This window comes from Callithrix jacchus, chromosome 9 (assembly GCF_049354715.1).
Source record: "Callithrix jacchus isolate 240 chromosome 9, calJac240_pri, whole genome shotgun sequence".
Classification (NCBI taxonomy): Eukaryota; Metazoa; Chordata; class Mammalia; order Primates; family Cebidae; genus Callithrix; species Callithrix jacchus.
Window position 1 is genome coordinate 107,377,927 of NC_133510.1, and position 13,295 is coordinate 107,391,221.

Sequence of the window (13,295 nt, forward strand, 5' to 3'; positions counted from 1 at the left end):
TTTACGTACTACAAGAAAGCAATGTATCTGCCAGTGCTAAGGCTGGCTTGGCTTTTCCAGTGCTTTCTTGGACTTGAGTGAAGTGGCTTCGCTTTTCTCATCCCCTCCCAGCTAAGACTGCTGTGCATTTTCAATAATTCCGAGGATGCTCTATCCTTTAGGGAAGCAGAGTTTTGCAATCCACAAATCCCTTTTACCTTGAGGGATGGTGGTGATGGTGGGTGTCAGCGACTCTGTCTGCATAAGTACCCGAAAAAGCTCAGCTGTCGCCGGACCCAAGGGTCCTGCAGTTTCCCTAACCTTGACTTTAAGTCAGCCCTCTTTAACCCCGACTCCCAAGCTGGGCTGTCTTCGAAAGAAAAACGAAATCACCCAGTTCTGAGCGTCGGAAAATGCGCACTCGCTCCCTGGGGGCTTGGGGCAACTTCCCCGCTATATCGCCCAGGGATTTTAAATAATCGTGAGCCACCAGAAACCCCCTAACCCTTAATTCTCCCCTCCGAGACCCAGCCCGCTCCCTGCCACTTTCCTCTCCAAAAGCTAGTGGGGATGGGTGGCAGCACCGAGGCGATTTTCTTCGTTTTTTCCTCCGGGTTTTGTCATGGAAACGCTGACACAACCTCCAGACGGCGGCCGAGCCCGGCCCGGGACCGAGGGCTTTTGGGACCCTGCGGGAGCGCAGCGCGCACTCCGCACTCCCCGGGCAACAGCTGGACGCGACCATATCCCGGGTAGGGGCGGGGGGAGCGCGAAGCTCCGCCCCGGCGCTAGGGCCCCTCCCTCCTCCCGGCTCTCCGCAGGCGCCCTCCCCTCGCCGGGGGCAGCGAGTTGCTTTTGGTAAAACCCAGCCCCGGAATATATAGATCATAGGAGCGCAATGAAGTAGCCTTTGGAGAGGAGGGAGGGGGCCCGTCCGACAGCCACAGCGGCCAGCGCAGCGGCAGCAGCGGCGGCACCACCATCTCCGCTCGCACCCCAGCCGCCCGGCCCGCGACAAGGCAGCGGCGGCCGCCGGCGGGAGCGGAGGAGGCGGCGGAGCGGCGAGGAGGTGGAGCAGGAGCGCGCAGCCGGCGGCTCCACACATCTCAGCACTTCCAGACCAACTCCGGTACCTTCCACACCCCTGCTCGGGCTGGGGGCTCCGAGAGCGGCCGCGAAGCGAGCCCGATCCTCCCTCCGAGCCTTGCTCAGCTCTGCCCCGCGCCTCCCGGGCTCCGGTCCCCGCGGCGGGGTCCCTGCTCCTGCGCCCCGGGCGCGCCTCCCGGACACCCCGGTCCCTGCAGCCAGGACAAAGCCATGAAGCCAGCGCTGCTGGAAGTGATGAGGATGAACAGAATCTGCCGGATGGTGCTGGCCACTTGCTTGGGATCCTTTATCCTGGTCATCTTCTATTTCCAAAGTATGTTGCACCCAGGTAGGGGGCGCGTTAGCGTGGTTTTGTTGGATATTTTCTTCTCTCTCTTGCTCTCGCTCACTCGCTCCGCCTGGTTTCTGCCTCTTCCTACCTTTTCTCTCCGCCTTCGGCCTCTTCAGGGCTCCTGGCTGCCCGAGTGTACCCGGGTCGCCGTGTCGGGATGGGGAGAAGGAGGGAAGGTGTGCTTCCCCGCTTCTTGCCCCTGGCTCCGGGCTGGAGGATGGGACTAGGAGGGGCAGTAGATTTTTTTTTTTTTTTCCCTCTCTTCTTCTTCTTTTTTTTTCTTTGTGTCCCTTGTCTGTCTGTCTGCGATGTAGCAGGGAAAGGGAGAGGTGTGGGAAGCCGAGGATGAGGGGCTGGTTTGAGGAGAACGAAACTCCCCGGTGCTGCCGGGGTCGAAGAATGAAAGAGTTTACCCGGAGCCGGAGCCGGCTGCTCTGCGCCCGGCGAGCCACCTCTTCCTGGTCGCCCGGCCGGGGGCGAAGGGTGCACGCCCTGGCGAGGGTGCGAGTCCTTGTAGCAGGCTGGAGAGCCCGGGACTGGGGTCCCACGTGTCCCGGGCCCTGCGCAGAGCTGAACTGGTGTGGAGAGAGATTGGGTACCCGGTGCTGCCCCTCCATCACGCGCCGGCCGTTTGCCCCCGGGGTCCGGCTCAGCAGTGACCTTGCGGCTGGTGCCCCGGGGCCTGCTCCAGCCCCTCGCCCTTGAGCTGGGAACTGAGATCCTGGGTCACGCCTTGACTACTGCAGTTTTGGAGGAAACTTTGGCCAGGTCCTGGGCTGACCGTCCGTGTGCATCCCCCCACTTCTGGGATCCGAGCAGTGGGAATCCCCCGGGCTGCGTGGGAATGAACTCCCTTCCTCCGGTCCCTTGTGGCTCAGGCAAAGTTTCACGTCTGAAATCTGGACTGGGGGAGGGAAGAGGCTCGAGGCTTCCTAGGGGCGTGAGGGAAAGTTTGGGACCTGGGGAGGGAGGGGCGCCCTCGAGCCCAGCCGCCGGGGGTGAGCAGCTCGGCTGCGAAGCCCGAGAGGGAGAACCTTCCGAGAAGCCTTCTAGGGTAACTGGGTCTCCCCGCCAAGCCTTGGCTCCCCTGCTCCGGTTTCCCCTCTCTTAGCCCCCTGCCGAGCCACGTTGGCTCAGAAATCCTTTTTTTTACGCCTCCGAGTTGCCTTTCTCAGCGTAGTCACAGCAATAATTTGCTTTTCTAATTGCAAGGAGGAGGGAGGTGGAAACGCATTTCCTTCCTGGGAAGTGGGGTTAGTGTTTTTCGTTTGTGCCTCTCGCCTTCTCCCTTCACTGTGTATCTAACACTGTAAGCAGACGCAGTCTCGAATTTATCAAACCTGCGTCTGGGTCGATGGCAGAGGAATAAAGCCGTTCTTTCCATCAAACGGGCAGGGCTGCAGGCTGCAGATTCCTTGACAGCGCAGGGACAGACGGCCCCCTTGCCCCACTCGGCCTGGAGCAGTTGTTAAGGCAGCTACACTGCCAAGGGTATCGTCCGACTCCACCACATGTAACCTCAGGACGTCCGAGCCAGCCCCGTTAAAGATGGCTTTTGTTTGCAGCTGGGTATTTTTAGTTTAATGTCAGCAAACTACAGCGGTGTTTGTCTCCTCACCCAAACCTGCGGTTGTGAAACTTCTAAGGGAATTTAAAAATGGACCTGGCTTGCATTCCAGCAGGCGGGCTTTGGTTGCAGTGGGCAGGACCAGACAGACAGGGGTATCTCAGAGTGCCAAGCTCCTGGGGCCACCGGAGACCAGGCCAGGCTCACTCCAGAGTGCCGGGGGATGGGTGGTATACAGACACACTGGGGTTCAGACAGTTTAAACAAGGGGCCCCGTGATTTGGTCTAAACTCTAGAGATTTGTTCAGGTCTCTTACAGTTTTGCTGGGATCGTGAATGCCAGTAATATTCCGTACAAATGCACAGAACACGGATGAGTGTCAGCCTTCAGCAGGAATGCGCTTGAGCTTCTGTGTACCTGTTAATTGCCCAGAGAAATAGAATTGTCATGGAATCTTTGTGAGAATTGGGAAATAACTTTCTAGTCAAAGCTACTAGGAAGAAACTTCCAACTTGTAATTGGCACTTTATGAAAATTTCCAGTTCTTGTTAGAGTCTTAAGTTGATTTGAAAGTGACATCATATCTTTTCAGTCCAGCCCGTTGGAAGAGGCAGATAACTTTTTCTAAGCTTGTACTGATAAAGATCCTCTGTCGATGATCCTGTCCCATCTTCTATGTCCCTTTCTGTTCCTGTTTTCTCCCTTTGTTTATTATTTGGATCTCTATAAATATACTTTTCTGATATTTCCCCCCAGTCCATAGCAAATACCACTTTCAAAATATTCTGTTGAATGTAGAATTGCAGATAGTTCAATTGAAAGGCCTTCCTTATTTCAGACTACTTATAGTTCCACAAAAACTCCGTGACAGCAGTTTATTATTACATGGGGCATAAAACTATACTTTGAAATCCACATTAAACATTTTCTTTTGGGGGGGTTCATTTTATTAAGCCATACTGTTGATGGCCGCTGACGTGGAATCTTTTTCAGGCTGGTTTGAATTTCTTTAAAAGTTAAAGATCCTTGCTTCTCTGAAGTATCTTGGGGTAATGAAGGCTGATCCTTTAGCCTGGCTCTGCAGTTTTTGTCTCTCTAGATCACCCTGGAAGAGGCAGAAGGGACCACAGTGTGGCACAAATTGTGTAGCTAAAAATTTGGAGGCTTTTGGCAGGGGTTCCAGATACCTACATGTGAAACAGAAAAACACTATTGCAAAGGCGATGGGTTCCAGGCTTCGTTGGTGGCTGGAGGGTGTGAGAGGAGGAGGAGAAAGAAAAAAAGGAAGGTGGGGCATGGTGGCTCATACCTGGAATCCCAGCATCTTGGGAGGCTAAGGTGGGCAGATCACTTGAGCTCAGGAGTTTGAGACCAGCCTGACCAACATGGCGAAACCACGTCTGTACTAAAAATACAAAAATTAGCTGGGTGGGGTGGTATACACCTGTAATCCCAGGTACTCCAGAGCCTGAGGCATGAGAATAGTGGATGAACCTGGGAGGCAGAGAGGTTGCAGTGAGCTAAGATGGCACTACTGCACTCCAGCTTGGGCGACAAAGTGAAACTGTGTCTAAAAAATAAATAAATAAATAACTGAAACAAAAAGGAGACAGCTGGCAAGGCCGACTGCCCCTGTCTCCGATTCTAATCTGGGGCCCATTTTCTTTTCTAATTCATATAATTGATTAATTTGTACATTTGAGTAATTGGTCATCAATTGCACAAGGGTTTAGCAGAAGTGGGCCTTCTCAGTAGGACAGTAACCTTTAGATTTTTGATACTCTGAGTTAATAGTCTTCCTTAAGAATATTTTACAGAGCAAGGACCAGGTTTTAGACCCCATTTTAGTGCCAGTGTTTTTTGCACAGGGTCTGACAACGGTGGATTTTCAATAAAGTATTTGCTGGGCGAATGCATGAAGTGGTTAAACTCCAGAAGAAGACCCACTTCTCTGGTTCTCAGGAAGGTCACTTCAAGCTTTGCCAAGAATGTCTGGTCAATAACTCTGGCTCTGTCCGGTGGGGACACTTCCTGCCTTCCTGAACTCTGACATGGCCCTGGTTTAAACTCATCAGGCGCCAGACAGGAGCTTTCACCGTGGCCTAAATATGCAGCCCGTGAGGTGTAGGCAGTTGAGGCATTGCTCTGTGTCCTGGGTTCTGGAGAAGGTTGGCCTTGTTTAGCCACTAAGGAAATCCATCCATAGAACAGATAATCTTCTATGGCTGTGAACTACTCCAAAAGTCAGGGAGAATGGAACTACAAACGTGCGGTTTCTATACGGGTGTGAGTTCACCAATGAATGCTTCCTATGAAATGTCCACTTACATTAAAATGTCTTGCATACCTGCCCCAGACGGCTGGGCTTTGATGGAGCCGCATAATGCAGTGCAAAGCTGAGAGGCCCCCGGGCTGCATTTGTGCAGAGTGTGTAATGGCAGCTCCTCTGAACCTTCCTTTTGTGTTACTCCATAGGATTGTGGTTTTTGTTTGAAAGCTACCGTTCATAGAAAGAAGCCGTCAGAGGAGAAAGCCTTTTCTGTCCTGTTCACTTCCTCTGTATTATTTTTATTTTTGTGAAATGTTTGTTTTCACTGTCACCTGAGATTTCTTTGCCGTGGTCGAATGTATTGAAAGATTATATCCTTTATTGAAAGATGTCTTAGTTTACCCCCTTGGCGTTTCACTTGACCAGGTTGAATCTAAAATGCATTTTGTATTATAATATTAAACTAATTATAAACATAATATGTGCTCATTTTAGAAAATTTAGGAGCTGGTGGGGTGCGAGGGCTCACACCTGTAATCCCAGCACTTTGGGAGGCTGAGGTGGGTGGATCACCTGGGGTCAAGAGTTTGAGACCAGCCTGACCAACATGGTGAAGCACTATCTCTACTAAAAATACAAAGAAAATTAGCCGGGCGTGGTCGTACACTCCTGTAATTCCAGCTACTCGAGAGGCTGAGGCAGGAGAATCGTTTGAATCAGGGAGGCGGAGGTTGCAGTGAGCTGATCGGGCCATTCCGTCTTGGGTAACAAGAGCAAAACACTATTTCAGAAAAAAAAAAAAAAAACAAAAAAAAGAAAGAAAATCTAGGAGGTATAGAAGAAAAACAATCATTATTCCATCACCAAGAGGCAACTGGTACTTAAAAATATATATTATAGAATACATTTACATATATTTATATATTCTATATTTTTCTCAACTATACAAAAATGCATGTGTGTGTATATATATATATATATATATATATATATATATAGTTGAGATAACAGCATGCATTTTTGTATCCAGTTTGATACTAAGTTGTTTTTTTTTGAGATAGAGTCTTGCTCTGTCACCCAGGCTGGAGTGCAATGGCACGCTCTCGGCTCACTGCAACCTCCACTTCCTGGGTTTAAGCAATTCTCCTGACTCAGCCTCCCAAGTAGCTGGGATTACAGGTGTGCGCCACCATGCCCAGCTAATTTTTGTATTTTTAAGTAGAGACGGGCTTTCACCATGTTGGTCAGGCTGGTCTTGAACCCTTGACCTCGTGATCCACCCACCTCAGCCTCCCAAGGTGCTGGGATTACAGGCGTGAGCCACATGCCTGGCTGATAATAAGTATTTTAGACAAATACATCATTATCACAACTAGTGATTAAAGGAAAGACAAAGTTTAACCATAACCTTTTAAATGTATAGGCTTGCACGTGTCTCCACCTCCCATCCTACACCTTTGTAAGATGTCAGTTTGGTATTATTTTTTGCTGTGGTTGCACAAATTTAATTTAAATTCTGTAAATTACATTACAGAATCTTTTTGCTTATATGTGGAATGAGCTTGCAGTCACACCAATTTGTAGGGGCTGTTGTTATGTTATATACCTGAAACTTCCTTTGAAAAGGTGTCAAGAGGGTCTCAAATATGAGACTGTTATGATTTCTGAAAACAGCATGAATCACTGAAGTGTACCCCATAAGTAGATATAGCAACTGTGTAGCTACAAAAATTAACAAGAAGAAAAATAACTGAAGGAGAAGCCATTTTTTAGCATGAAGTCTCTTCCTGGTCATTTAAATGTTTGCACTTCAATGGCTGTGCTCAGATGAGACAGACGGAGGCCATCTCCTTAGACTGTTAGAGCCCTCATTTTCATTGCCTTCCACAATAAAAGGGGTGATCAGGCACCACAGAAAGGGTGGTTGGGAGGTTTCTGTGGGGTGAGGGGTGAGGGAATCCATCCTTCAGCAGAGGTATCTGCTGTTAGTGTTTGTCTGGTTGAAAAATCATTTTGTTCATAGCTTTATCAGCACAGTCATTTCAAAACAGGAAGTCAGAGGCTCCTAAGCAAAGGCGCCACCCTTTCCCTTCTTAAACCCACCGAAAGGACCTCTCTTTAATCTGAAGGTCAAGTGAAAAAGGCTCTCGGGAAAGTCATTGCCAGCAGGCCTCTTCTAAGTTCAGACTGAGAAAAACCAGAAGTCATTTTGCTGATTCATTTTTTTTCTTTTTAGCTTTTCTTTTGAATTTTTGGGATACCACTTTTATAACAATAAAAGAGGAGGCAGTTCTTCATATGAGATCATTGAACAATCTGATCTGTCAGTTAAATTTGCCCGGAACTTGTAATTTGATGCATCTTAGATCCAATGTGATTGATTGAAACTTACAAGCCGACTTGTTCTCTTCCTCTCCAGCTCCCTCTCTGTCTGTCTCTCTTTTCCTTTCTTCTACTCTGTGCCAGATACTGTTCTTGGCACTGGAGATGTAACACATACATCTCTGCCTTCATGGAACTTAGATTCTAGTGGTCTAGACAGACTTTAAGCAAATGCAGAAATGACATATATGGTATATCAGATGGTGTTAAGAGAAAAACAAAACGGAAGATATGTTTTGAGTGATGTGAGAGGCAGGGGTTGCAATTTAATATAGAGGTAATTAGGGAATGTCATTGATAAGATGACACTGAGAGCAGAGACCTGCAGGAAGTGAAGGAGCTGGCCACATTCCAGGCATAGAGCAACACAAGTTCAAGTCTGATCCCTGAGGCAAGAACACGCATGGCAAGGTGGTCAGAGCGCCCAGAGCAGAGGGAGGGAGGGAGGCAGCCAACAAGCACGCAGCAGGGAGGGACAAGTCAGAGCCAGACGATTGTTTTGAGGCTTGGGTTTAACTGTAGATGGGAGGGAAGCACTGCAGAAGCTTTAGCAGAGGACGCTTAGGGCAGGGAGGTGAGGAACAAGGGTGGAAGCAATGTAGCAAGGGTGAAAATGAAGTCTCCTACTTGCAATTTTTTTTTTTTTGAGATGGCGTCTCACTCTGTCACCGAGGCTGGAGTGCAGTATTGTGATCTTGGCTCACTGCAGCCTCTGTTTCCCAGGACCAAGTGATTCTCCTGTCTCAGCCTCCTGAGTAGCTGGGATTATAGGCATGCACCACCACACCTGGATATTTTTGCATTTTTAGTCGAGACGGGGTGTTGCCATGTTGACCAGGCTAGTCTCGAACTCCTGACCTTAAGTGATCCACCCTCCTCGGTCTCCTAAAGTGCTAGTATAGGTGTGAGTCACCATGCCCAGCCCTACTTGCTCGTTTGTGTTTATCTTTGGGCAGCCGACGGTTTACTTCGGTTAAGTGGTCACCATAGAAGTCCCATCTCCCCTCTACCCCCTGCTCCCCCTTGACCCCCAACTAGACTATCTCCTTTTCTAAAAAAATAAATCTTTTAAAAATTTATTTTTATTTTTTAAAATAGGGTCTTGCTCTATTGCCCAGGCTGGAGAGTAGTGGTCAGATCATGGCTCAGTCACTGCACCTTGAACTCCTGGGCTCAAGGGATCCTCCTATGTCAGCCTCTCAAGCAGCTGGGACTTAAAGTGTGCCACCACACCCAGCCCCATTTCCAGTTTTTAAAGCAGTAATATAGAGATCTGAAAAATAAATTTGAGAATAATTTTGACTGAGCTTGTAGTGGGAAATTGGTAATATTTTCAGGGTGAAATCCATGGCATTTGTGAATAAAAATATCCAGAAGTGCCAGACTTAAATCAGCACCCACTAAAAACATAGAGATGAAATGGACCATGATCTGGAAGTGGAAGACTTGAGTCCTAGTCCTGGGTCTCCCATGTGCTACCCAATAAATGACTGTATATTATTGATTCTAAGACATATTTTTTCCCATTTTAGTAATTATGCAGTTTGTATTGTAATTGATGGCATCTCAGCATGTTTTTACTGAGCAGCTGTTCTGTTTCTTGGTGGTCCATCAAACATAGCAGTGTGCCTTCACCATTGATGCTCTCTGAGGCCACCTCTGTAAATTGCGAAAGTACTTTATGTAAACCATGGCACACTTCAAAACCTCAGTAAGTGACGAAAGATGGCATTCCTCCAAGATGCAGACTCTGAGGGCTCAAAAGTACCTGGTTAGTCTTGAGTACTTGCTTCCCAACGGCTAGACCAGCATGCAGTCTGTCCAGGTCTTTTTAACTCTGCCTGGCACTTATATTCAGAGCCCAGGGCTTGTAGTTAGTGTTTCTCTGATTAATGATGAGGTTGATTAAGAGTTAGAATGGGGAGGGTGGGAAGTAAGTGATTTAACTTGGGGCTTGAACCTGGAAGTTCAAATAGAAATAGACATAAACATTGCCTGGGAAAAGTATCACCAATATGGATCTTTGTTTCTTTCAAGGCTACTGAGCTGTCATCGCTTTGTCATTCCTCTTATCTGGCCCTTTTAGAAATGGGCTGTAGTCGTTTGTTTATTTGCACATCTTCCTCTTTTGATACAGCAAGGCATGGATTCTGTCAAGTTCATCTTTATAGCCTCTGACCATGGCCCAGAGGAGCTTAGGAAACATTTAAAAGTAAATAATTGATTCTCAAAGGTAGCCTTTCCACCTCGGTCACCACGCAACCCATGTGCCCACAACTCAGAAGGTAGAGCCAGGTTGGACTGTCATATCCAAATAGCATCTGCTGGGGTCTAGTCCGTTTGTCTCCCAAAACTCTTTGCTTCTGTTCTGCTATGGTTCAGGGCAGGAAATAGAAAGCAGTCTAGGCATTTTATTTTTTAATTTAATTTAATTTTTTTTCTGAGACAGAGTCTCACTCTGTCGCCCAGGCTGGAGTGCAGTGGTGCCATCCAGTTCACTGCAACCTCCGCCTCCTGAGTTTAAGTGATTCTCCCACCTCAGCCTTCTGAGTAGCTGGTATTACAGGTGCCCATCACCATGCCTGGCTAGTTTTTGTATTTTTAGTAAAGACGGGGTTTTACCATGTTGGCCAGGCTGGTCTCAAACGCCTGACCTCAGGTGATCTGCCCACCTTGGCCACCCAAAGTGCTGGGATGACAGGTATGAGCCACCGCACCCGGCCCCAGTCTAGGTGTTTTAACCATAAAGATATTTACTAGAGGGAATTTGGTGCTTATAAAGTCATGGGGTGGGGAGCTGGAGGAATAGGGCTCCAGGAATAAGTTTATATAATAATTCATAAACAAGCATATGTTGGCATGGCTGCTCAAAAAAACAAAAACTGACTCACCAGGGGTGCTGTACCTTCCGAGTCTGGGTCGGAACTATTAAGTTCAAGAACAAACTGATGGCAAAGCTGGAGAGCGGACCCTATAATGCTGTTGCAAAAAACCCTTGTGTCCCCATCTCCATGCTTGCCAGCACTCAAACAGCCCCAAAGGCAGGAAGATGGCCTCTGCCTCACATCTGCTTTCTAAATCTCAAGTGAGTGCTTCTGTTTGGGGGAGCCAAATTCACATCTAGAACCTTAGCTTCAAAAAGCCTGGGAAATACAGCTTTTCAGTTACCAGCCTCTGCAGGCTAGAAAGCTTTCTAGAAGGAGGGTAGAATGAATGATGAGCAAATAACCACAGTATTCACCACACCCTGTTAGTAAAACATATTTGAGCAGCCATTCCCCAAAATATGTTGTTTATAAATAATTTCTGCATATTAGTACCATTATCTATATATCTAGGATAGGATCCTTTCTGACTAGTGACTGTAAATCCATATGTCATTATCTGTTGGGTAATTCTGTTGGCTGGCTCTTTATCACTGAGGGTTCTTTCCTCCTTTTGACTTTGTAATGTGGTCCACGAAGATGTGGTGGAGAGCTAGTACTCAAGAGAGAGGAATACCATTTTCTTGTATGCCTGCATTGTGACAATTATCTTCAAGATGTGGTTTCTTGGCTGGGATCTCTTTAAGCCTCAGCTCTGTTTTGTGAGGAATAGGATAGTTAAAAGTAGATCATATAATCTGTAAATTTACTTATGATTCAGCTGTAAATGGTTATTCATTGAAATATGCTGAGAATGGTGGGATTATCGAGGTGGTCACTTAGTTCACTTTGTGGTTGAGGATAACTGCCTGAGTTTCATAAATGGCATGTAATTTGATATGACAGGTTACATGGGGGTGTTTGTGGCCATTTGTATTCTTGATATAGTTAAATTTCTTTTTTTAGGTTAACTGAAAATGGGAGGTCTGGTGTTTAGATGAACTGAAAATGAAAGGTCTGATGTTTCCTCCCCAGACCTGGCACAATGTTCACTAGGATTTTGGAGCCCCAGGTCTAGACCTACCTTGAATGTCATTGGTTATTGTCAGACCTGCCGTTGTCAACTCTGGGTGAAAATACAGTGTTAACCTAGTGTCAGTTCTAACAGTGATGGAAGCTTAGTTTGGCTTTAGATAAGCAGTATGGGGAGGGCTGATATTTCCAGCATCACTGGGACTTTGGTTCTGTCTCAGGTAGATATGGTTAGAGACAAAGAAACCTGTTAATCGAAGTGTTTAAGTCCTTTTCAGTCTCTGGCTTGAGTGGTTATCTTAAATGCCTTGGGGGAAAAAACTCACAAAGGGAACTCAAGTGAGATAAGCTGGTGGCTAGGTTTCTGTTAGAAACTGTTAACTTCAAAGAATCTCAGAAGAGGAAAACCACAGAGGCCCCTCTAAGGTAGTGTTGTAAGAGGACACTTAACATTTCTTAACGGTTGTCACATTTTAACATTAATATCATTGCATGTGGTCACTCATTATAGTGAAAAGAACACAGAATTTGGAGTCTAGACAACCAACTTTTAGGTTTGGCTGTTCCCTGTATCCATTTAACCTCATTCAAGATGTTTTTGTTGAATGCTTACTAAGAGTTAGGCTTTGTTTTAGATGTAGAATCCAACAGGTGAAAATCCATGTCCTCATGGAACATCATAGTGGGAGAGACACAATAACAAACGCATATTAAATTAAAGAGTATGTTTGTAGGTGACAGATGCTAGGGGGGAAAAGGCAAGGAAGAGGGATGTGAAGTGGCAGTGGTGGAGGGATTGAAATTTTAAATAGGATTGTCAGGGAAATTCTCTCTGAAAAGGTGGCTTTAAGCCAGGCCCGATGGCTCATGCCTGTAATCCCAGCACTTTGGGAGGCTGAGGCGGGTGGATCACGAGGTCAAGAGATCGAGACCATCCTGGTCAACATGGTGAAACTCCGTCTCTACTAAAAGTACAAAAATTAGCTGGGCGTGGTGGTGTGTGCCTGTAGTCCCAGCTACTCGGGAGGCTGAGGCAGGAGAATTGCTTGAACCCAGGAGGCAGATATTGCAGGAAGCCGAGATTGTGCCACTGTGCTCCAGCCTGGCGCCTGGTGACAGAGCAAGACTCTGTCTCAGAAAAAAAAAAGAAGGAAAGAAAAAGGAAAAGGTGGTTTTAAAGATTGAAGAGATGAAGGTAGACAGGAGATGAACTGATGAAATAACAAAGATATTTATTGAGTATTATTTACTGAAGGCCAACTTGGGTCAGGCATTGAATCTAGATTACTTCCCCGGGACTCTTACAATGTGTACATTATCATCACCACCATTTTACAAAGGCAGAAACTGAGGCATAGAGCATTATCACTTGCCTAAGTTCACCAGGAGAGGAATGGATGGAATAAGAATGAAACCTGGCTGTGTGACTTCATATCCGCTGCTCAAAACATCTAGGAGGGCTCTCATTTGCGGATTACTCTTTCCATCCACCCCAAAGATTGGTGAGAATGATTGCAATTTAGTGACAGACATTCTGCAAAGGGTGGGACCTTTCTGCCCATTAAAGCATCATTCTGCCCAAATGCCACTATCGGCCCTCCTTGAGAAATATCTCAAGACTCTATGTGAAAACAGCATCTGGCATAGTACTTGGCTGCATCTCATGACTTGGGCAAGTGCCTGGCACGTGTAGGGGCTTAATAATTGATTGAATGAGTGACCGAGTGAAAGTCACAAACAAGAGATTTAGTCCCCTCACTTGC

The 13,295-nt window shown here is 47.0% G+C and overlaps 1 protein-coding gene across 2 annotated transcripts in view; it reads left to right on the forward strand.

The window, feature by feature from the left end:
• The first annotated feature begins 825 nt into the window (after nt 1-825).
• Nucleotides 826-13,295, forward strand: part of CHST11 (carbohydrate sulfotransferase 11) — a 302,655-nt gene continuing 290,185 nt past the window's right edge. Inside the window, exon 1 of one of the 2 annotated variants that reach the window (XM_002752930.6) lies at nt 826-1,414. In XM_002752930.6, coding sequence (XP_002752976.1) covers nt 1,297-1,414 — 118 coding nt within the window. In that variant the 5' untranslated portion in view covers nt 826-1,296. The remainder of the gene's footprint in view (nt 1,415-13,295) is intronic. The other variant, XM_009004520.4, reaches the window with a different exon arrangement.